We start from the raw sequence: 21,987 nt of genomic DNA, 5'->3' as shown, positions 1-21,987 counted from the left end.
TGAACCACCACCACAATCCCCCTGGCTCCTCATCGGTGACTTCAATCTGATTCGCTTCCCCAATGAAAAGAACAATAATAACTTTCGCTGATCTGAAGCAGATGCCTTCAATGATACCATTGATCAACTTGCTCTCATTGAGCTCCCTCTTCTTGATCGCCAATTCACGTGGTCAAACAAGAGGCCATCCCCTACGCTTGTAAGGCTAGATAGGGTTCTTATTAACCTCGCCTGGGATGCGCTCTTTCCCAACACCCACCTAACCTCTCTCACTCGTTTTGCCTCCGATCACGTTCCGCTACTGGTTACGGTGTCCACATCTATTCCCTCCTCCTGCCTTTTTCACTTTGAACGTTACTGGACCTCCCTCCAGGCCTGCAAAACCATAGTGCAAACCACTTGGCTGCCCATTGATCAAAACCACAATGGGCCGATACTGGACCCCGCGACTTCTCTGGCTCAAAATCTGAAAAAAAAACACGGTCAGCCCTCAAATCTTGGGCCAAAACTCTTAGGCCCATCTACCAACGGGAGGCAAATTGCAAACTTGCAATTCTAGCCCTTGACCTTAACGAGGAACTTGCCCCCCTCTCCCTTCTGGAAATAAAGCTTAGGCTCACAATTTCAAATCTGTTACAAGCTGCTATTAAACAGAAATTTTCCTTCTAGAAACAGAGGGGTAAGATCAGAGGGGCCGTCGACGGCGATGAAAACACCAAGTTCTTCCACACCTCTGCCACACAACGATCTCGCTCAAATAAAATCCCGTTGCTCATCCACAATGACTCTGAAATCTTCCTGCACGAACACAAAGCAGCAATCCTAAAAAATTACTTCCAAAAACTCATCGGTACCACAAAAAATGCAACCTGGAACTTCAACTTACTACAGCTATATCCGGCAACTCTTCCCCAGCTACGTGATCTTGCTAATCCGTTCTCCCAGGAGGAAATTCATCAAGCCTTTCTCTCCATGAACACAAACGCTAGCCCTAGACCAGACAGATTTGGCCCTATTTTCTTTAGAAAATATTGGCACAAAATCAAACACTCCATCCTCACGTTCTTTGCTGCTTTCCATGATCAAACAGCTTCCCTCGATCGATTTAACCGAGCATACATGGTCCTCATTCCAAAAACAATAGCCCCAACCTCCCCGATGCATTTAGACCAATCTCTCTGCAAAACTGTACCCCAAAAGCGGTGGCCAAAGTTCTTACAAACAGGGTCAAACCACTCATCCCTCTACTCATTCACTACGACCAAACAGGATTTCTTCATGGCCGCAACATTGCAGAAAATTTTATGTACGCTGCTGATATTCTCAGCGCTTGCCACACAAGAAAGGCCCCCACCATAGTCATCAAGCTGGACTTCAGAAAAGCTTTTGACTCCATTTCTTGGTCCTCTCTAACATCGATCCTACAAGCGAGAGGTTTCCCTCCTATCTTCTGTGCATGGGTCCAAAACATTCTCCACACTGGCAAAACGGCTATTCTCCTCAACAGCACTCCGGGATCCTGGATCCAATGTAGAGCTGGCCTTCGACAAGGTGATCCCTTTTCGCCGTATTTATTCATCATCGTCGCAGATGTCCTTCAAAGACTGATCGCACAGGCTTTCAGGCAAAACGAACTATGCCACCCCCTCCGTTCGAATGAACCACCCGTAACCCTACAGTACGCCGATGACACACTTATTATTGCTGCTGCCAGCGTCGCAGCAACCACTATTCTCAAAAACACTCTGCATGATTTCGCCCTAGCAACTGGCCTAGTCATCAACTTCCAAAAAACCTCGCTTCTCACCATTGCCACAGATGACCTCACCCAAAACAACATCGCTGCAACTATTGGATGCAATCTCTCCTCCTTCCCGTTAATCTACCTAGGCCTCCCTCTCTCCCCTCTCAAACTACCACTCTCAGCTTTCGACCCTATACTAGATAGCTTTCGAAAACTCCTTTTCGGATGGGTTGCGCGTCTGCTCTCTCGTGGAGCAAGACTAACCTTGCGCACTGCTGTCCTCGATTCCTTAACTATTTACTTCATGTCCGTTTTTCGCCTACCGAAGTCTATCCTAGTTAAGCTAGACGCCATCCGGAGAGCTTTTTTCTGGTCCAACGAAGAAACTTGCACGAGTGCAAAGTGTCTGGTCGCGTGGAAAAACGTTTGCAGGCCTAAAGAACTGGGTGGTCTAGGCATTAAAAATCTTGAAATTCAGAACTGCGGCCTACTTATGAAATTTTCCTTCAAAATTTTGCAACACCCAAACATCCCCTGGAACCAGTGGTATCATCAACAATACCCAATTGGGATTGCAACTAAAAACCCCAGGCCTTCTTTCCTTTGGAAGATTATAAACAAAAACCTGCCTCTCCTAATTGAGCACTCCTTCGTGATTACCTACAACGGCCTCTCCACTTTCTTTTGGCTAGATAAATGGCTTCTTGACTCACCTCTAAAAAAAGCTTTCCCCAACCTATACTCCCACTCCATAGATGACAAGGTTCTAGTGGCTACAGTTTGGCAAACCAGCTTATTATCGAACCTGCGGAACCGTCTTACTAATGCTGCTGCTCGAGAGTTGGACTGTCTGTTGTTGTTGTTGCAGGATTTCCAGACGAGCGGTCCCTCACGCATGGGCTTGCTTTCTCTGCCAAGCACGCTTACTCTTCCATTGTTGCTGATGACTCCTTCGATCCCCACCATGATTTTGTTTGGGCCTCTAAGGTTCCGATCAAAGTCAAGATTTTCGCTTGGCTTCTCCTCCGCGATCGGCTAAATACGAAGGCCAACATGTTTCACAAAAATGTGGCTCAATCCGCGGTGTGCCCTCGATGTCAAGACCCATATGAGGATGCTCTTCACCTCATCTCCACCTGCTCCTATGCTACACAAGTTTGGTCCAGCATGGGCCTGTCTGCTCCGACATCTCTCACTGCTCTTCACCAACACCCACCGATTCAGGGCCTCAACCCCAACATCTGGCCATCGGTGGCCCTCACCATAACTTGGAAGCTCTGGGACTCAAGAAATGCTCTCGTGTTCAGGAACGAGGACCACTCTCACAGATTAACGCTAAGAAATATTGTAGCAGACTTCTCTCTCTGGGTTTTCCGGTTAAAAAAAAATGAGGACAGGGCTTCGGCTAGACAGTGGCTAAATTTTCTCTCCTCTGCAATTCCCTCCAGCTGAACTTGTAACAATAACTTGCCTGTATTCCCCTGAACCCTTTGAGTGGTAATATATTCAGGTGGGGAAGCTCTCCCCCCGGTGACCGTTCAAAAAAAAAAATGTACATGTACATGATTAATTGCTCAATAATATCTGGCCTGGATTCTCTATTGGCTGCTCATGTGCATCGAAATTAGGATTCAGTGTGACATGGAATGTGATGTGACTAGCAAATTATTTTTTGAAACAGATTGGCTAGCAAATTGTAAGCAGCAAGTGATGGAGGAGGAAGCTAACCAGCAGCCCATGCATGATCGAGCCGAGCGTGTTGTTTATGGAACCAGCCCTCGGAATCAGAGCCAGAAGCCCATGCATCTTCTTCCCCGCAGAACACGGGCAGCGCAGCGCGGCTGGGTGCGTCATAGCATAGAAGGGAGTAAAATACCGCAATCGCATGATCGAATCTTCAAACGACCGGCCATGACCGGATGGATGGATCGATGGACGAGGCGCCGTCCAAGGAGCGCCCATGCCGGCCGGCCTGGCTGGCGGGCATGGAAGCCGCAGCGAGCGCGCGAGCGAGCTAGGGAACAAAGGCGCCAGTCACCTCCATTCTGCTGCTTTGCTTTCGTAGGCCGCCCAGGCCCAGATCGTTCGATGCAGCGAGAATCAGGTCGAGACTCGAGGCCTATGGGAGTAGGACGTGTAGCTAGCATGGGGTAGCATCTAGGTAGCTGCACAGGCTGCACACAGTCGCGGCGCATGTGTGGTATGGTTGCACAGTGCTGCTGCGTACGTGTGCGTGCCGGCATGCATGTTCCGTGAGCCCACCTCGTTCGCCAGGCTTCTGGGCGCGGCGCGTGGGCGGCATCCATCCAGACATCGCACGCGTGCAGGGCGTACAGGGCAGGTCCATGGCGTGAACTGTGTGCAGGGCCAGGGCGCGCGTGGCCTGCAGAGTCCATCGCGTCGGGTCCCCTGAAAAAGCTTGATGAATGAATGAAACAAAAAACCGTAGCTAGGCTGGTAAAGCACGTACCTTACGTACCTCCATCGACGTGCGACGTGGTGTCGATCGGGAGTTTTGTCCTCCGATTCGTGGATGCTCGACCGGCCTGAAGCTCCAATATCGCCCCGCAAACGTCCGGATGACGTGCGAAGCACTAGTAGAAAACAGGGCTTTGGTCACAGGGCAGTATTCACATTAGTCCCGGTTCAGTCACGCATTAGTCCCGGTTCGTGCGGCTAAGGCAGTAGTCCCGGTTCACCTGTGCCCTATAGTCCCGGTTGGTGCCACGAACCGGGACTAAAGGGTACGATGCCATTAGTCCCGGTTGGTGGCACCAACTGGTACTAATGGGCTTTGAGGCATTAGTACCGGTTCATGGCACGAACCGGTACTAAAGGTCCCATTTTCAAACTCTACACCCCCCGACCGCCTTTTCAGTTTTAGAAAAAAGAAAAGAAAATGATGAAAATGTCAAAAAAAATAAAAAATAATAAGTTTCCCATGTGATATGTGGTCTAGTTGTTGCGAAAATTAACAAATATGAATTTTGACTTTATTTGCAAAATCTCTCTGGAATTTGTAAAATGGGCATAACTTTTGCATACGAACTCGGATGAAGAAGTTTTTCATATGAAAAATCATGTCCTTGGCCATAGTGCGTTCGACAACCTTATATTATGTTCCAACCTCTTGGGGCGGGCAAATCATGTGGCTTTTTCAAAATCCATAACGATTGCATGCTTGGTTATCTGTAGTTTTGGTCACCACATACATGGATGAACAATACGAAGGGCTGATCTAGTAACGTTGACTCTGAAGATAATTGATGGAGCTCTTTTGGTTTTATCGAGGATATTCGTTGTGAATGTTCATTTCAATTATTACTATCTAGTGTACTTTCATCAATGAATTAATAAAGCAAGATCGACACTCTAGAAAAAAAAATGCATGCACTTCTAGCTCAGATCGACCGGTTTTGTTGGCCAACCGAGAAATTGCAATGCTAAGCTGCCAAGAAGCAAATCCGTTTTCTTTACTGAAGTTGCATATTTAAGTTTTCAAAGAAAAAAATGTGCAACTAGAACCGACTTACTTTTTTTTCTTTTGAAGCTACGGCCAATAAATAGCAGGAGCATACAACATTAGTGCTGACATATTTGGGCCTGGAACAGTACACTGGTATCAATCTTGCCCATGCTACCTGACGGCATGGGCCTGGAGTGGTGCCAAAGGTTCTGCTTACATGACCCTCAACTTTAGCGCTGCAACATACCTGTACCCGCAGGCTTGCAGAAGAATGGAAGCTGAAAGATTCGGTGAAATTGTGGGGTCAATCCTTGGATGCATACAAAAGTATGCTATCTAGTATCTAGTCCATGAACGCAAAGCACACGAATGCACATGCTGGCTTTGAATTGTGACTCTACAGTCTCAGATGTAGATGCATGTGTGATGTGTCTTTTGAATTCCCGGCAAAAGCATGTTAGGTTGCAGAGAAGCATGTCTCCTGATAACTCTCATCTCCTTGCTGAAGATTAATTGGATCAAAAAATGCAACGATTGCATGCTATCCCTGCCTGTGATAGCCATGTTTGCTCATAGAGGTTATAACACATAAAAAAGCTCTGTTAATTAGCCCAATCATGCACGCAGGCAAGATGCCGGAGATGAGGAAAGCTCGGAGCAAGCAAGATCACACAGCCTCTTTTATTTGATGAAATTAAACACATCTAGCAAGTTAACTACGTACATCACATTCATCACTCCCCTTGGGTACTTCTCATAGACGAGAAACAATCTCTCAGACTAGCTAGCAAACTGCTTACAATTGATCTCTTCATCAGTGGCTCACGCAGACGATGCTCATCACTCCATAAAGTTGTAGGAGGAATTCCTCTCCGGGATCCAGCCGCCGTTGTGCCCACTGCTGCTGCCTACAACTCCCCTCTGTTCCTGCATGAATGCATTACGGATCAATGGATAATAATTCCTCTCATCAGCCAGTCATGCATTATGACTATGAGTAGTAATGCCATTCAACTTTCCGATTACTGTACTTAACAATTGACATAAGCATGAATCAATCAGCATAAAACATGTATATTCAGGGAGCACATATACACATACCGGGGTGTAGAGCTGCAGTTTAGGCGGCCTGAGGAAGTTGATCTGAGGCTGGTCGGAGGGGTGCAGGTGGTTCTGCATCTGGCTGAGGAAATCCGACTCCCGCTGCGGTGGGTTGGCGTGCGTGATCTGGAACGGCTGCGGCGGCTCCGAGGGAGGCATCTGCATCAACTGGGCAGCGGGATCCGTGGTGATGTAGTGCATGTACTGCTGCAGCTCCGGAGGCACCACAGGCGCCATCCCTTTCCCCATCACTAGCATCTGTACACATGTTCATGCATGACATGACCAACCAGCATAATACGTACTAGTAATTTCTAGTTGATCTTCATTGCATCTTGAGATTAAAATTTAACTTGGCGCATGCATGCATTTCGATCATGCAGATTTGAATTATTAATTTTGAGAGAAGATCTGAATTAATTTTGACAGGCTAGCTAGCCATGCACATGAAGCAGAAGAATAGATATAGCATATAAAAAAACATGATGCATAATAAACTCGATCATATGGTATATGATGGGGCTCCAGTTTTTAAAAATACCTGGAGTTGCAGCTGGAGCGATTTCAGGTAGTCGATCGCTTCGTCTAGCATCGACACCTTGTCCGTCTAAATCAGTAAGGAGAGCACATGTCAGGGGAATTGCTCGGTCAGCAAGAGAGGAGAAATATATACTATGCTAGAAGATCCTTAAGATGGGGCATGTTCATTACGTGGACCTTGGTGCAGTTTGGAAGTAGCTCTTGCAGTGCCTTGAGCTTCTCGTTGATCTTATCCCGTCTCCTCTACAAATAACCCAAACAGAAATCAAGCTCAGGAACTCGAAATGCTAATTAGTGGCATCGGCTCCGGCGATGTGTGATCCGTCGATATGCATGCATGACAACAACCTACCCTTTCTGAAAAATTGTGGAAATCGGCAGATCTGCTTCTGCGGGTAGGGATAGACATCCTCCTCAAAGCCCTGCCGTCTTCCATCAGCGATCTTGATGAGCTTCTTCACCTTCCTGCCACCAGCTAGGTATAAAGAAACAATCGAACAAGATCTACGAACGAAGAGTAGCTAAGAACAAAAGCTTTCAGCCAGCCATGCATACCGTTCTTCTTGGTATCTGAGGTCTCCTTGCTGGCCTGGGCTCCCTCTGGCCTTCACACCCCCTTATGAACCGATGCTAGCTAGCTAATATCTAGCAGTGCCAAACTGGTCCAGCCCTAGGCAGGCTAGAGAGGATGGAGACTCAGAGACCCTTTCATGGTCAGGCGACCTGGTTGATGGTCTCTTCGACCCTGCACCAACCTTTGGTCCAGGCCGGCATGGTATTTATGGTCTTGTGGCATCTGATTTTATAAGCTTTTGCGTCATGGCAACGACTGATCGAGTGGCTAGTGGCGAGTGAGCACTGTGCGTGTCGACATCTCCTCATCTTTTTCCACCGGCCGTGTGGAATTTCTGGTCACTTGGTCCGTCGGTATGGAGTAATCGTTAGGTGCATCGGGGTCTCTGATGGGATGTTTGCAATTTTGTAGGGAGCCCATGTGGTCAATCATTTCATCTACGGCCTTGCTAGGGCATGGCTCAAATGGGCTTGCAATACAAGGGTTCGTCAGCATGAATTCTTTAGAGCACTCGCCAGCTTGTGCAAAATACCCGGAGAGATATGGGTGTCATTTCTTCTCTAGGTATTAGGTAGTAGCAATGTCGTATGGGTTTATGTGTAGCATGCATGGTTCGCCAAAGAAAAGTATATATGCAGGAGTTTGCGGAGCCGAAGGGGTTTAAGGGGCAATAACAAATGATGAGATATCTAATGAAATTATGACATGTAATGTAACTGATCAATGCCTTATGAAACTAGGTGATTGATCAATGGCTGATACTAGAAGATGGGTTCGGGCGAACCAAAAGTACACGGACTAAAAAAGAAGAGAATAAATAAAAAAAGCATGAAAACAAACTAGAGTAGAAAATGCAACATCAAGTGCACACATCGTGAAACACTACCGAGGCAGCAAAACACAACATCCACCATAGATAATCTGTAGCAATGTCGGGCGGGGGAGCACCCCGGAAGCATCAAACTACCGAGACAACACATATTATAACAAGGTTCTAGTGGCTACAGTTTGGCAAACCAGCTTATTATCGAACCTGCGGAACCGTCTTACTAATGCTGCTGCTCGAGAGTTGGACTGTCTGTTGTTGTTGTTGCAGGATTTCCAGACGAGCGGTCCCTCACGCATGGGCTTGCTTTCTCTGCCAAGCACGCTTACTCTTCCATTGTTGCTGATGACTCCTTCGATCCCCACCATGATTTTGTTTGGGCCTCTAAGGTTCCGATCAAAGTCAAGATTTTCGCTTGGCTTCTCCTCCGCGATCGGCTAAATACGAAGGCCAACATGTTTCACAAAAATGTGGCTCAATCCGCGGTGTGCCCTCGATGTCAAGACCCATATGAGGATGCTCTTCACCTCATCTCCACCTGCTCCTATGCTACACAAGTTTGGTCCAGCATGGGCCTGTCTGCTCCGACATCTCTCACTGCTCTTCACCAACACCCACCGATTCAGGGCCTCAACCCCAACATCTGGCCATCGGTGGCCCTCACCATAACTTGGAAGCTCTGGGACTCAAGAAATGCTCTCGTGTTCAGGAACGAGGACCACTCTCACAGATTAACGCTAAGAAATATTGTAGCAGACTTCTCTCTCTGGGTTTTCCGGTTAAAAAAAAATGAGGACAGGGCTTCGGCTAGACAGTGGCTAAATTTTCTCTCCTCTGCAATTCCCTCCAGCTGAACTTGTAACAATAACTTGCCTGTATTCCCCTGAACCCTTTGAGTGGTAATATATTCAGGTGGGGAAGCTCTCCCCCCGGTGACCGTTCAAAAAAAAAATGTACATGTACATGATTAATTGCTCAATAATATCTGGCCTGGATTCTCTATTGGCTGCTCATGTGCATCGAAATTAGGATTCAGTGTGACATGGAATGTGATGTGACTAGCAAATTATTTTTTGAAACAGATTGGCTAGCAAATTGTAAGCAGCAAGTGATGGAGGAGGAAGCTAACCAGCAGCCCATGCATGATCGAGCCGAGCGTGTTGTTTATGGAACCAGCCCTCGGAATCAGAGCCAGAAGCCCATGCATCTTCTTCCCCGCAGAACACGGGCAGCGCAGCGCGGCTGGGTGCGTCATAGCATAGAAGGGAGTAAAATACCGCAATCGCATGATCGAATCTTCAAACGACCGGCCATGACCGGATGGATGGATCGATGGACGAGGCGCCGTCCAAGGAGCGCCCATGCCGGCCGGCCTGGCTGGCGGGCATGGAAGCCGCAGCGAGCGCGCGAGCGAGCTAGGGAACAAAGGCGCCAGTCACCTCCATTCTGCTGCTTTGCTTTCGTAGGCCGCCCAGGCCCAGATCGTTCGATGCAGCGAGAATCAGGTCGAGACTCGAGGCCTATGGGAGTAGGACGTGTAGCTAGCATGGGGTAGCATCTAGGTAGCTGCACAGGCTGCACACAGTCGCGGCGCATGTGTGGTATGGTTGCACAGTGCTGCTGCGTACGTGTGCGTGCCGGCATGCATGTTCCGTGAGCCCACCTCGTTCGCCAGGCTTCTGGGCGCGGCGCGTGGGCGGCATCCATCCAGACATCGCACGCGTGCAGGGCGTACAGGGCAGGTCCATGGCGTGAACTGTGTGCAGGGCCAGGGCGCGCGTGGCCTGCAGAGTCCATCGCGTCGGGTCCCCTGAAAAAGCTTGATGAATGAATGAAACAAAAAACCGTAGCTAGGCTGGTAAAGCACGTACCTTACGTACCTCCATCGACGTGCGACGTGGTGTCGATCGGGAGTTTTGTCCTCCGATTCGTGGATGCTCGACCGGCCTGAAGCTCCAATATCGCCCCGCAAACGTCCGGATCAAGAAGTCCGACCATTTTTTGTCTTTCAACAAGGTGTTCATGTCTACGGACGCGTTTGCGTGTTCAATTCCTGTAAAACCGTCACAGACCGGAGAGGTTGGCGGGAGCCCGGACCTCTTTCACGTAGCACTCCGACACCTTTGATGCACTCAAATCCTCTTTTTCGGACCACTTTTCTATCACTGTCTTTTTTCCTTACTCTGCATCTGTACCCTCCTAATCCAACATCGTTGTACCACTCCGGACAACGTCTAGACCTTGCCGGAGCGCCCCCCCCCCCCTCCTTCCCGCCACGCGCATATCCTCCTTCGACTACGGTACCGTCCACCCCGGATTCATTTGTAGTCAAGTATCGTCCGCCCCTGCCGACATCGTCCATGCTAGACACCAGGTATGACAAGTGTTCAGACAAATTCCATTGAGCTTTTGTTTTACGTTTTCATTGTCTCTTTGGAGCAATCACGATGACGGGTACTTGGTGATCCACGATGAGTTATTAAATGATGTGTGGTTGGCCAAAAGTGTAGACTATGTAGGCATGAAGCAAGGGTTGCAGTGCTTTGGCTAAATGCGTAATCTTGGTTTCATGAGCAAAAGCACTTCGTGCCTTACAACTTGCATGTGATCCATAACCGCAATGTGAGATCGCTAGCACATCGGTGGAGCACCATCTCAAATTTCATCATGAAGTACTACAATGCAATTGCACAAGTGAAGAGAAGATGACCACTGGCCGCATCAATCATGAGTACGTAAGTTTTGCTTCCTGTAGCTTCACATGTTGGTCAATTCATTGATTCACTTAATGTTGCAACTTCATAATCATCAGGTTGTATAGCCCAGGTGTGTTACCTTATTGTACTACAGAACGGAGAGCATGCCATTCACGTTCATACATGGTCAGATGGAGCTCAAGGGGCACAACATCTGGATGACCAATATTTGTGAATATTGTTGCATTGTTGGACTCGAGTAACGTTGAATTTCTATCAATGAATTTAAAAAACTTGTTGAACATCCGCTTATATCGGATGTAATATTTATGTTTGAATTATTATTATACATGATATTTTCATCTGCAAGCAAGTAACATTTGCTCTGCGACAGTGCAGCAGGGATACGCACCACGCCACGGGTTGCGAGGGAGCATAATTATTGTGTATCCACATTGTATTTAAATGCATAATTATCAAAAAGATGATAATGTGTATTTTGGAAAATAGTCATTATAGTTTTAGAGAATATTTAATGTGTACTGAAAAATATTATTAATTACATGGTTTTTATATAAAAAAAGTTCAGCCTGTATTTACAAATATTTGAAGTGTTTTTAAAATGTAAGAATTACTTTGGAAATTTTAATATGCACTGAGCATTTTCCAAAGACACGTAAAAAATCAAAAAAATATTTTTTTAATTGCATTGGACACTTTTCTTGAAGAGGAGAAAACAAATGTTAAAGTTTAAAAGAAATAAAATGTAAAAAAATAGAAAAATAAAACTAAATTAAAAAAACAGGTAGAAAACGCACATGAGGAAAATCGCTTCAGGAGATATGGTACCCTACTCAAGCTGACATGAAAAATAATCTTAGTTCTATACGCTACTGGATCAGCCTAGGCAAGCGATAAATAGGGCCGCTCTATAAAGACTTCAAGCTCAAATGTAAACATAAATTTAGCTAGATCAAGTGAAAAGTAGTCACTTGAGATTCCAAGTTTGAATTTAGGGCATCTTCAAAGCGGACCCTTGAATCGCCCACATACATCCGGACCATGTCGTTCGGAAGCAGTTTGCCATCTAGCGTCGTCCCGCACCGGTCCACCGACTAGTCCGCTTGTCCATTTTTTCGTAAACCGGAAGCAAACTAGGGGAGCTTTGCGGGAGGCTGGACCGCCCGCCACATAGGACTCCGACACCCCTGACCCACCAAAAACCCCATCCGAACCTCAAGTCTCCATCTCTTCACTCTTTCTCTTCATCCACTTCCTCCCTTGCCGATGTCGCCGCTCTACCACCTTGGTTGCCCACCAAGCCCTTCCCGGAGTTGTGCAATGTCCACTGCTCCAGTCGGTCGCGAGGTCAGTTTGCCTACGCCGCCGGTCCACACCTCTCCTCTACCTGCCGTGCAGGTACCATCTGATCCAAAGGGGGTCACACGCCCGACAAGTGTTTGGTGAAAGCCTAGTGCTATTTTTTGTCCCTTCTTTGAAACTTGAAGCAATGAATTAAGGCATGGAGTACATGTACAAGCAATGCGTTGAGTCATCCGACAAACTCGTGCGACGAGGAGGATTATGAGGATGAAACAACAATGATGTGGGCGGTTCTTGTGAGCGCGGAGGATGCGGAAGAGCATGTTCTCAATTTCAAGGGATCGCTCAAGGATCATGGAGTGCTGAATTGGAACATGGCACGGGGGCGATTGACGTTGATATATGATTACTTTGCCCTCGATACCCTATTGATGGACAATTTTTGCCTCCGCTTTTGGATGCGAAAAATGTCTTCGGTCGCCTCTATAGTGCACGGCGTCCGGTCTCATGATAACTACTTCATCTTAACGAACGATGCCATAGGAAGGATTGGATTCTCTGGTAACCAGAAATGCAAGGCTGCATTGCAAATTCTTTCATATGGCACGACCCCAGATTTGTGGGACGAGTACCTCTGGAGTTAGAGTGGATGTGGAGAGGTCATTTGGAGTGCTCCAAGCCCGTTTTGCAGTTTTTCGTGGACCAACTAAACAATGTGATGCAAAGACCTTGTGAGAGATGATGACATGTTGCGTGATCATGCACAATATGACCGTGAGGGATGAGGGTGAAGATGCTACAAGAGGTCTGGATTTGAGAATCTAGTTGATCCTATCCAACTTCCACATCAGAATCTGGCTACGTTTTATGAGTTTGTTCAAATGCATCCACAAATTTAGCATCGAGCAACTCATGAGCAGCTCAAGGGAGATTTGACTGGGCATCCATGGATTGTTAAAGGGGACAAGTAGAACATATGCGCGAGTTGAATTCTAGTTTAAACTATTTTATTTGAAAACTTAGTTTGATTGTAATACTTAAATTAGAACTACTGCCGCATTCGAATATTTTCTCTTGTCATAGATTTAATATTATATTATTTTGAGCTCACGGGCCTAAAAAACAAAGGCAAATATTTACGAGGCAAGTTTGGATGGCCGCCCCCATATCACTGTCTGTGGACAAATATGATGCCCGTTTTGGAGGCCGGCATTGGAGATGCCCTTACCGCGCACAATTTTTTTTGTATTATTTCTCTCTCATATGCTGTCAATATGGTCAACAGGTTTGACCTGATAGTAATAGTGTCTAATGACATTTTTGAGTAAACATCTAATGGAACGATGGTGTTTTTGAGGTATCTAAGGGCATTTTGAAGCAAGCATCTAACAGTTTGATGTCATTTTTGAGCAGTTGTAATTTGTAATGAAAAAACTGAGGAGCGAGACACAACTAGTGGAATAAATGATAAAAGCCCTAACATCAATCTTGTCTGGTATATACCTTAAATCAATTTTCATAACATTTAATTTGATGGGAGTATGGGTAGGAAAAGATAAGGAATTTTTTTATTTAGTTGAGATGTTGGTAAGATTGATTTGAATGAGTTAGCACGTGGTTTTGGAAAAGTATCGATTTGTTTTAGGTTATTCCAAGTTAATATATTTATGTTTGTTTTTTTTGTGCGGCATTTGTTGAGGTTATATAAAAAAACCAACAGGAAATCAAAGGGGAAGGGGAAGGGGAACTTCCAGGAAAAAACTGGATGGGAGATGAAGGCAACACTACCAACTCCCCTTTAATAGTAGAGATTTATGTGGCATAGGTTCGGGAAAAATATCGAAAGAGAAGTGGAGGCGACACTACCAAACTCCCCTTTAATAGTAGGCATTTGTGCGACATCGATTGAGGTTACCAAAAAACCCAACAGGAAACCAAAATGAAAAGGAAAAATATGGGAGGAAAAACCCTGATGAAAGATGGAGGCGACGCTATCAACTCCCTTTAATAGTAGATTTTTTTCTATTATGCGTACTACAACGAGCTACCCAAAACAAGCCAAACATTGAATTTTCTTTGAGGAATCATAGGGAGAAAAAGGTTCCCACCTGTAAATATTACTCAAAGCCAGCACAAGGCTGAGAATTACGTGATCACGCCAATGTGTGAGAAGAGATAGTCCTGCCAAGACATGGCTGCAACTTTATAGGTTCTTTAAACGTAAGCGACCAAAGCTTAAAATCATAGATAATCATAAAGAAACACATAATGTGTTTTGAATGTTTCTTTTCAATTTCCACGCATAGTTGAAACATCTCTAAAATTTATTGTGGTATTTTGAAACAGACACAAAACTCAACGAGACATGTGTGAAAGTAAAAAATATTAAAACACGCGGGACATGGCGAAACAATTGTGTAGTAGAGTCATATTTAAACTACCACGAAACGTGTGCAAAATAAAAGTGTTTTTAGGCAGATTAGTGGCATCATCCAAAAATTGGTGAAACCCATGTCTAACATTTAAAAAGTCTAAGAAAATGATACTACATGTTCGGAACAAGTGTGGAGGTAAGCAAAACATAACGAAAACAATTTCATAGATGTTTCGCATTATTTCGTAGCTTAAAATTTTGATCATGTTAAAAATGTATCAAGATTGATCTTATTTTGAAGGTCTCTTTGTAATGGCCAACCAAACATCGTCATAAATCCAACTTTTTGTTTGAGGGATATAAATCCAACTTTGTAATTGTAAAATGCGAACCAAATCCAACTTCATTGGAATTCTGGGCCGTTGGTTAGGGCCCTGGATTGTTGGGCTGTGACAATAAACGTATCGTTTCTGCTTTCTAGTGAGTCGGCCTCATTACAAGGATTGGGCCCCCGGTCACACTGCTTCGACGTCATTGATTTGTTTTTTCTTCCAGCTGTTCGACACTCGTCTGTCACGGCGACGGGATGAACTGACGCTGCACGGATCTCAGAGAGGAACCGGATCCCTTCCTCCCTCCGAACGGCAGCTCGGCAGCTCAACTCAACCCAACCCAGCCCAGCCGTCGTCGACCCGAGAGAATCTGCGAGGAGCAGCAGCGGAGAGGAAGAAGACGGTGGTCTCTCTCCGCCATGGCCAGCTCGTCTGCCGACCCGGAGAAGCTCATGGCCAAGGCCGACAAACTGCAAGTCCCCTCTCCCCCTCTCCTTTATCTCTTCCCCCCTCCCCCCACACCTGGATTCCCCCTTGCTCCTTCCGATGCGCGCGCCGTCTGATCGCGGCCTTGAAGGCAAACTAGTCGAATTAGAACCTATCGGTTCGCGTTTCTTCAGTAGAGTTTTTCTTTCCCGATCAAGGATCGGGGAGTCCTGGATCTGTGCCTGATCTTAGGTGAGGCGGAGCTAGCGATTTCTTTAATGAAAATATATGTGGCGCTGATTTTAGGATCTTGGCGATCTCCAAGTGGTTGGTGGATGTAGTAGGTAAGCTTTGGGGTAGTATGATTCAGATAACTGGCCCCAAATGCTAGGGGATTTCCTAGCCATTCTTGCCTGAAAGGGATCATTAACTTGGAGCAGATGCAATAATCTTGCAGGAAAAAAGTCAAGCAATGTGAGCAGGCTGCACGCCTGTTCTTTGTTTTGCTGCAATTTTGTTTACATCCAACCTGCGCGTCATAGGGAAACACAAGTAGACTCTGTCTCCCTGATCATATGTTCGTATCTGATTAGCCATTGAAATACCAGCGGCAGCAGGCATGGGCGTAGGCGTACTAATTCTTGTGTCAGTCTGTTGCTTCTTACTGTGGTTATGCTTTGAGTGGTGTAGCATGTTGGGCATGTTAGCACATTGGCCGTTGGGGAATTTGTGGTGCCAAATCCACTGCACTAACTAATGCGGCACATTCAGAAATTTAACTTGGGCTATTCTCCACTTCGATTGTAATAGCAGATGAGAACAACAGCACTTTTTTTCTTGCGGGGAACAAGAGGACATTGCCTTGCATAGAAGTGAACCTCTTGTTCTTCGTAGTTTCTCAAACGCTCACCAGTTTATTTAAAAATGATAGTCTCTTCGCAACATAGTTTATACATGCAAAACATAACTTGAGATTGCCCCCCCCCCCCCCCCAGTGCAAACAAATTTGCTTAATGCTTAATGGTAATTGGAATTATTTTCAGAAGTTTTTTCCCCCAATTGCCTGAATTTCAGATACTTATTAGACGATATATTTACATTGCCACCTGTTTGTTTTAACTTTTAACGCGTGAGTGTTTGCTAAGTATGCAGATTTTCGTATTTTTACTGATGTTACTGTATCAAATCAATTTCATTTAAAGAAATTCCTTTTTGCATCCATTAATGTGCTAAATGAATATGGACAATCTTTTTCCTAATATATTCTTTTGCAGAACCAAACTGAGCTTTACAAGATGGAATGCTGATTGGAAGAGTGCTACCGCCTTGTACGAACAAGCTGGTCAGTGACTTTGTATGCTGTCGCCATATTCGTATATTCTCTTTCACTGTTTGCTCCCCTGCGTTGTATGTAATGAAATTTCATCTCCACTTTAAAGCAATTGCTTATAGATTCAGAAAGGACAATGAGAAAGCAAAGGATGCATTTGAGAAGGCTTCAAAAGGACAAGAAATGATCTCATCGTATCCTTCAAAATTTATCTATGTCTGTTCTCTGTTGTGCTGTCACATCGTTGAACAATCACCTAATTTACCCTTGACTAATTCCCTAGACCGTGGGATGCTGCTAAGCATATGGAAAATGCTGGTGCTTTAGCAAAGGAGCTTGGACTATGGAATGAAGTTTCGGACTTTTATCGCAGAGCATCAGAATTTTACCGTGAATGTGGAAGATCACAACCTGCCTCTGATGCTCTTGCAAAGGGTGCCAGGTAATTCAAAAGCAATCCGATCATCATTCGTTCCGAGGCTCATGTGTCTAATCATTATAATATCAGTGCCTTGGAAGATAAAGCTCCAGAAGAAGCAACTAAATTGTATGATGACGCTTGCACACTTCTAGAAGAAGATGGAAAGGAGCAGATGGCTTTTGACTTGTACCGTGCTGCTGCAAGTTTATATGTGAAGCTTGAGAAGTAAGATTGCACAGAATTAGACTACATTTTTGCATGTCCTCTTACAAATCCATGGCATGTCATGTGTCATGCATGATTTTCTTGAATTCATTTACTCGTATGTTCTTTGCTGTTACTTTTGGAGCAAGCACATTTTAGAAAAGGAGTCTAGATCCCAAAACTTTGAGAGCAACACTAGGGGAGTAATACAATATCTACTCGAATAAGTACTCCCCAGTAAACACCAACAGAATTGGAGTAAGCTACACGCGCACCAAATGGTGGGCAATGATAGGTGGTATCTTTACCAATTTCGGTTCCTACAGTCCTTTCTGGTACTTGGGGATTAATTCCCAGTCTTTTGGTCTATCTTGCAATTTTTGCTTTAACTAAGAATGCTGTTTTGTTCATCAAACATAAAGAAGCAGGCAGAGACTTATGGAAATCGGCAAGGGCTTACATTTGCTTACTAAAATAATCCGAACTGGTTGATCCTATATTCCACGAGCTTTTACATCCTTATTCTAGGATTTGTGTATGTTTTGATTGAGTCTCTTTTTTTTGGAACAAACCCAGCTCCCTTCTTGCACGCCTTTATTCAGTAGATTCACAGGAGGCCCTTTTTTGTGTATGTGCCTGCCTATTTGTTTTGGTCATTTTTTTTCTCCTTCCCCGAACAATTGCTTTGCTTAGAATTATTAGAGCTTATTGCACTCATACCTTTTGATGGTTCTGTTTGCTGAATGTACTTGTGGATTAAAATGTTCTTGAAGTTGTAGTGGCATCCTTATTTATCGTTGGATTCTTCAGTTCACACGATGTCCTTGATCTTTTTCTGACATTTATGCACATATACATCACTTGGCATTTTTAGCAATCGTGTTTATGTACTGATTTATGTGTCATTTCATATTTGGCCATCTCTGACAGGTACTCGGATGCCGCTGCATTCCATTTAAGACTTGGTTCAGCTGCTGATAAGTGCAATGCCGTCAACAGCCAATGCAAGGTAATATTTACACCAAAATGTGCTTAGCTATTCAGAAATTTGTACTTTCCAAGGTTTCTTAGGGAAACCTTGGTATTCACCAAAATGTGTTCGCTGAATAGAGTGTACATTCTGAAACTTTGTTTTTTCCCTCTTTCGGGCAAGATAATTCTCACAGCGAGAAAGATTATGTGGTGAAAACTGAAAAGTTTCTTAACAGATAATGGCATGCTAGCTGGTCTTGGAAGTTTATCCCTTATTAAAACATTCATGTGCAAAATGAAACTATATTCATTCTGTTTGTTCAGTTAAGACTAGAGGTACCACGATTTTGAAAAAAAAGTGTTAATCCAGAGTTGTTCCATGTGTGCAGGCCTATCTGAGTGCAATCATTATCTACCTTTATGCACATGATTTTCAACAAGCTCAGAAATGCTACAATGATTGCTCAGAGTAAGTAATGTGTTGGTGATAGACTGGTATTGCATTGGCATGTAACATATTTTGTGTTATGTTGGTTGTATTAAATCACTTTTCTTTCCTCTTTTTCTGTGTTGCAGGGTTCAAGGCTTCTTGAGTAGTGACCAGAATCGATGTGCAATGAAACTGTTGTCTGCTTATGAGGAAGGTGATGCTGAAGAAATCAAGCGTGCTGCTCAATCAAGTGCCATTAATCACCTCGACCATGTGGTATGTCTTTGAAGATCCTTAGTTAAAAGGCTATCGATTATATGAGAAGATGACCGATGATGGTGCATGTGCTTAGAATGGTGAACTAAGGCCTCTCCTAATGCATAGGTGCTTAGAGCAAGTGCTTAGTGTGTGAGGAGGCTTAGGAACTGAACTCCCATTGCGCAGGTGCCTAGTTTGTTGTCGCTAATTAAGGTTCATCTAGTTAGCTGTAGGATCTTATGTGCAAGCTCAAGCGGTAGCAAGGGGACAAGGACAAGGGGATATGAACGGGATCAAAATATACACAGGGCCTTGTGCCTGGATTCGTTTATTCTGAGGACACCAAAGTCTTCTCTCCTCCACAATTACGTTGCTCATCTGCTTTTTGCCTAAGTGACATACTTAGCACCAGTACACGGTGAAGTATTCTGAGGGGACTAAGCGCCGAGGCATCACAGGCTAGACATGCTATTGTGAATGTTCCTTTTAACTAATAATATTCCTCCCGAGCTTGTCTCTCAAATGGATGTATCTTGCACTAGATACATCCATTTGAGGGACAAGCTTTTTCGAACGGATGGAGTATATATTCTTCAGATTCTATCATTTCTATTGTGCCAGTCTTGTGTGCTTCAGCAGTGATCTCAGGATAATTTTCATTTTCTTATCAAACTAGTACAAGACCATTCCATCTCTCTTCAATTGTGCCTGGGTCTTCACTTGGGCTGACGTGATTGGTCGCTGCAGGTAATTCGGCTCGCAAGGAAGCTACCAACAGGTGACCTGCAGGCCATCAAGAAAGATGTAGGAGGCGACGACGGGGATTCCTTGGACGAGGATGACCTAACCTGATCCCAAACTGCCTGGCGAGATGCAGAGAGAACCACAATCAATCTGAATGACTACGCCATTGATGAACAGGAAAGGTTGTAAAAACACATTCTGAATCGCATAGATACTTGTAGGCTTCATCTGTATCATGGATTTCGATCCCCTTGTTTTCGTTGTTTCGGATCTGTGCACATACACCCTACATCTGTACCGCTGGTTTGCCGTTGTTGTGATATTCTTATTGGTTTGATTGCCTTGACTGTGTTCTGTTATCTGTGTATATATACCAGCATGTGTTGAAGTACAGACGAATTTCACAACTTGTGATTTGTTGATCAGTGTTGATGATGCAACCTGTTGATATGTCTATCCAAGAAGGCGATATAAATGCACAATGACAAATCCTTTATTTATTCCGTTGGTGATACATGTAGCACATCAAGGAAGACGCGAAGTAGGGAAGACATACTTTCCTGGACTGAAAGGAAACACACACCATAGTAGTGTAACTCAAAGGAAATACACACGACAAAGATGGTAGTTAAAGGAAATACACACGACAAAGATAGTAGTTGGTACAGACGCTTGAGCGAAACGCCGGTGATTTTCTTCTGGCCGGTACTCCTCCGTTTTTATTTACTCTGCATGCATATTAGAGTTGACTGAAGTCAAACTTCATAAAGTTTGATCAAATTTATAAAAAACAATATAGACATTTATCATAATAAATCAATCTATACGATGTGAAAATACATTCAATAATAAATCTAATGTTGTTGATTTGTTATTGTATATCTTAATATTTTTGTTTATAAACTTGGTCAAAGTTTGTAAAGCTTGACTTTGACCAAAACTAATATGCGAACTAAATAAAAACGGAGGGAGTACGTGCTACAGCTGCAGATCTAAAGCCACAACTAGTTGAGCTTCAGTTTGTATGTAAGCTAGCACATGAACCATAGATGATCATGGAGACTTGTTGGTGCTGGATTTTCGAACGGGAGGGACCCAGGAATCAGTACCCCGACAATCGGTGGTGCCCCTGGCAACCGAGCCCCCCCGAGTGCCCTGCAACCGGTGGCAGTACCCCCGCGACAACCGGTGCCGGCAACCCGGGGTCGGGCAACGGAGCCTTCATCTCGCCGACGGCACTACCAGCACCGTGCTTCCCATTCAGCTCTCCCGCGTCGCTGGACGCGAGCAGGACCAGCAGCAGGAGCGCGACGGCGAGGCGCTTCGCCATTGCTAACTGGGAGTTCTTATAAAATCACTACCCAGGAGATGTTGTGTCGTTGTGTTTGCGTGAGCTTAGTCAGGATTAGCATGGTGCAACGCTGCTTTTTATAGGGAAACGCTTGTACACGGCGCGCCGGCCGAACCATAGCGCAGGATGCGCGCGACGCGTTGGATGAATCGGTAAGATGCGGCCCCGATTTGTTCCACGGGAGAGGATTAGAATGCCACGTGGCACACACGTTAACCACACACAACCTTATCACTATCCTCTCGTTCTCTCCCTCCTTTCCCCAAAATCACTCCATCGAATCTCTCCAGTCGCATGGACCACCGCTCCAAGCCAAGCCATGGTAGCCACAAGGAGGAGGATTACAGCCTGGCCTTCAGGTTTAGCGCCGCCGCTGCAGGTGCAAGGCTCGACCACCGATGCTGCGGCTAACCCGTCGCGGCCGGCTGGGCGACCGCGCGAGCTGCGCTGCGGAGCCTGCCGATGTTGCGGCGACCCGTCGCATCCGGCGACGGCGACCGCGCGAGTTGCGACGCGGCGGAGAGCATCCCAATGGCAGTGCTGGAACCGGCTTCCAGTTTTGCTACAACCGGCGAGGCGAATGCGGCGGCCACGGCGTGCTGCATCCGGCGGCGCAAGATGCTGGGACCGGCTGCGAGGAATGCTACAACCATGGCTTGGAGATGCTGGAACCGAGACTCGCCGTGTTGCGATCGGCCGACCGGCGACGGTAATTTTGCTGGATAGAGCCCCATTTTTTGCTACCACCGTCTGGTTGTCTTTGCTGTAACTAGTGCCCAGCTTGGAGCTACAGTACAATATAAAGACCACCGTCCATTTTTTGCTACGTCGCTCTTTGTTTTTGCTGAAACCAATGTCCATTGTTGCTACCATCA

At 45.4% G+C, this 21,987-nt stretch overlaps 2 protein-coding genes across 3 annotated transcripts; one reads left to right on the top strand and one right to left on the bottom strand.

Moving 5' to 3' along the window:
- Positions 1 to 5,852: 5,852 nt before the first annotated feature.
- LOC123050050 (transcription factor PIF1) lies at positions 5,853 to 7,649 on the bottom strand. 2 transcript variants are annotated; one of them, XM_044472895.1, is made up of 6 exons: positions 7,407 to 7,649; positions 7,204 to 7,316; positions 7,023 to 7,094; positions 6,853 to 6,918; positions 6,312 to 6,569; positions 5,853 to 6,137 (listed from the first exon to the last, which is right to left on the bottom strand). In XM_044472895.1, exons 2-6 carry the CDS (start codon positions 7,285 to 7,287, stop codon positions 6,051 to 6,053), a joined length of 567 nt encoding a protein of 188 aa, XP_044328830.1. In that variant the 5' UTR covers positions 7,288 to 7,316; positions 7,407 to 7,649; the 3' UTR covers positions 5,853 to 6,050. The 2 variants fall into 2 exon arrangements, with proteins under 2 accessions (XP_044328830.1, XP_044328831.1); XM_044472896.1 differs by having other exon boundaries at positions 7,029 to 7,094; positions 7,407 to 7,648.
- A 7,512-nt stretch (positions 7,650 to 15,161) lies between these two features.
- On the top strand, positions 15,162 to 20,107 carry LOC123054581 (gamma-soluble NSF attachment protein). Its single transcript, XM_044478382.1, has 9 exons — positions 15,162 to 15,448; positions 16,677 to 16,744; positions 16,842 to 16,926; positions 17,016 to 17,174; positions 17,241 to 17,378; positions 18,288 to 18,366; positions 18,719 to 18,798; positions 18,906 to 19,035; positions 19,765 to 20,107. The coding sequence occupies exons 1-9, from the start codon at positions 15,396 to 15,398 to the stop codon at positions 19,867 to 19,869; spliced, it is 897 nt and encodes a 298-aa protein (XP_044334317.1). The 5' UTR covers positions 15,162 to 15,395; the 3' UTR covers positions 19,870 to 20,107.
- The last annotated feature ends 1,880 nt before the right edge of the window (positions 20,108 to 21,987 follow it).

The sequence above is a fragment of the Triticum aestivum genome, chromosome 2D (genome assembly GCF_018294505.1).
Source record: "Triticum aestivum cultivar Chinese Spring chromosome 2D, IWGSC CS RefSeq v2.1, whole genome shotgun sequence".
NCBI lineage: Eukaryota > Viridiplantae > Streptophyta > Magnoliopsida > Poales > Poaceae > Triticum > Triticum aestivum.
Note: the sequence above shows the minus strand (reverse complement) of the source record. Positions and strands in the feature narration are given on the sequence as shown.

Coding starts and splice junctions, on each gene's coding strand:
- LOC123050050 (XM_044472895.1), bottom strand. CDS start 7,287: ATGGAAGACGGCAGGGCTTTGAGGAGGATGTCTATCCCTACCCGCAGA. Junction 6,919..7,022: donor CAAACTGCACCAAGGTCCAC/GTAATGAACATG, acceptor TTACTGATTTAG/ACGGACAAGGTGTCGATGCT. Junction 6,138..6,311: donor AACTGCAGCTCTACACCCCG/GTATGTGTATAT, acceptor GCATTCATGCAG/GAACAGAGGGGAGTTGTAGG.
- LOC123054581 (XM_044478382.1), top strand. CDS start 15,396: ATGGCCAGCTCGTCTGCCGACCCGGAGAAGCTCATGGCCAAGGCCGAC. Junction 18,367..18,718: donor CCGTCAACAGCCAATGCAAG/GTAATATTTACA, acceptor CCATGTGTGCAG/GCCTATCTGAGTGCAATCAT. Junction 18,799..18,905: donor TGCTACAATGATTGCTCAGA/GTAAGTAATGTG, acceptor TCTGTGTTGCAG/GGTTCAAGGCTTCTTGAGTA.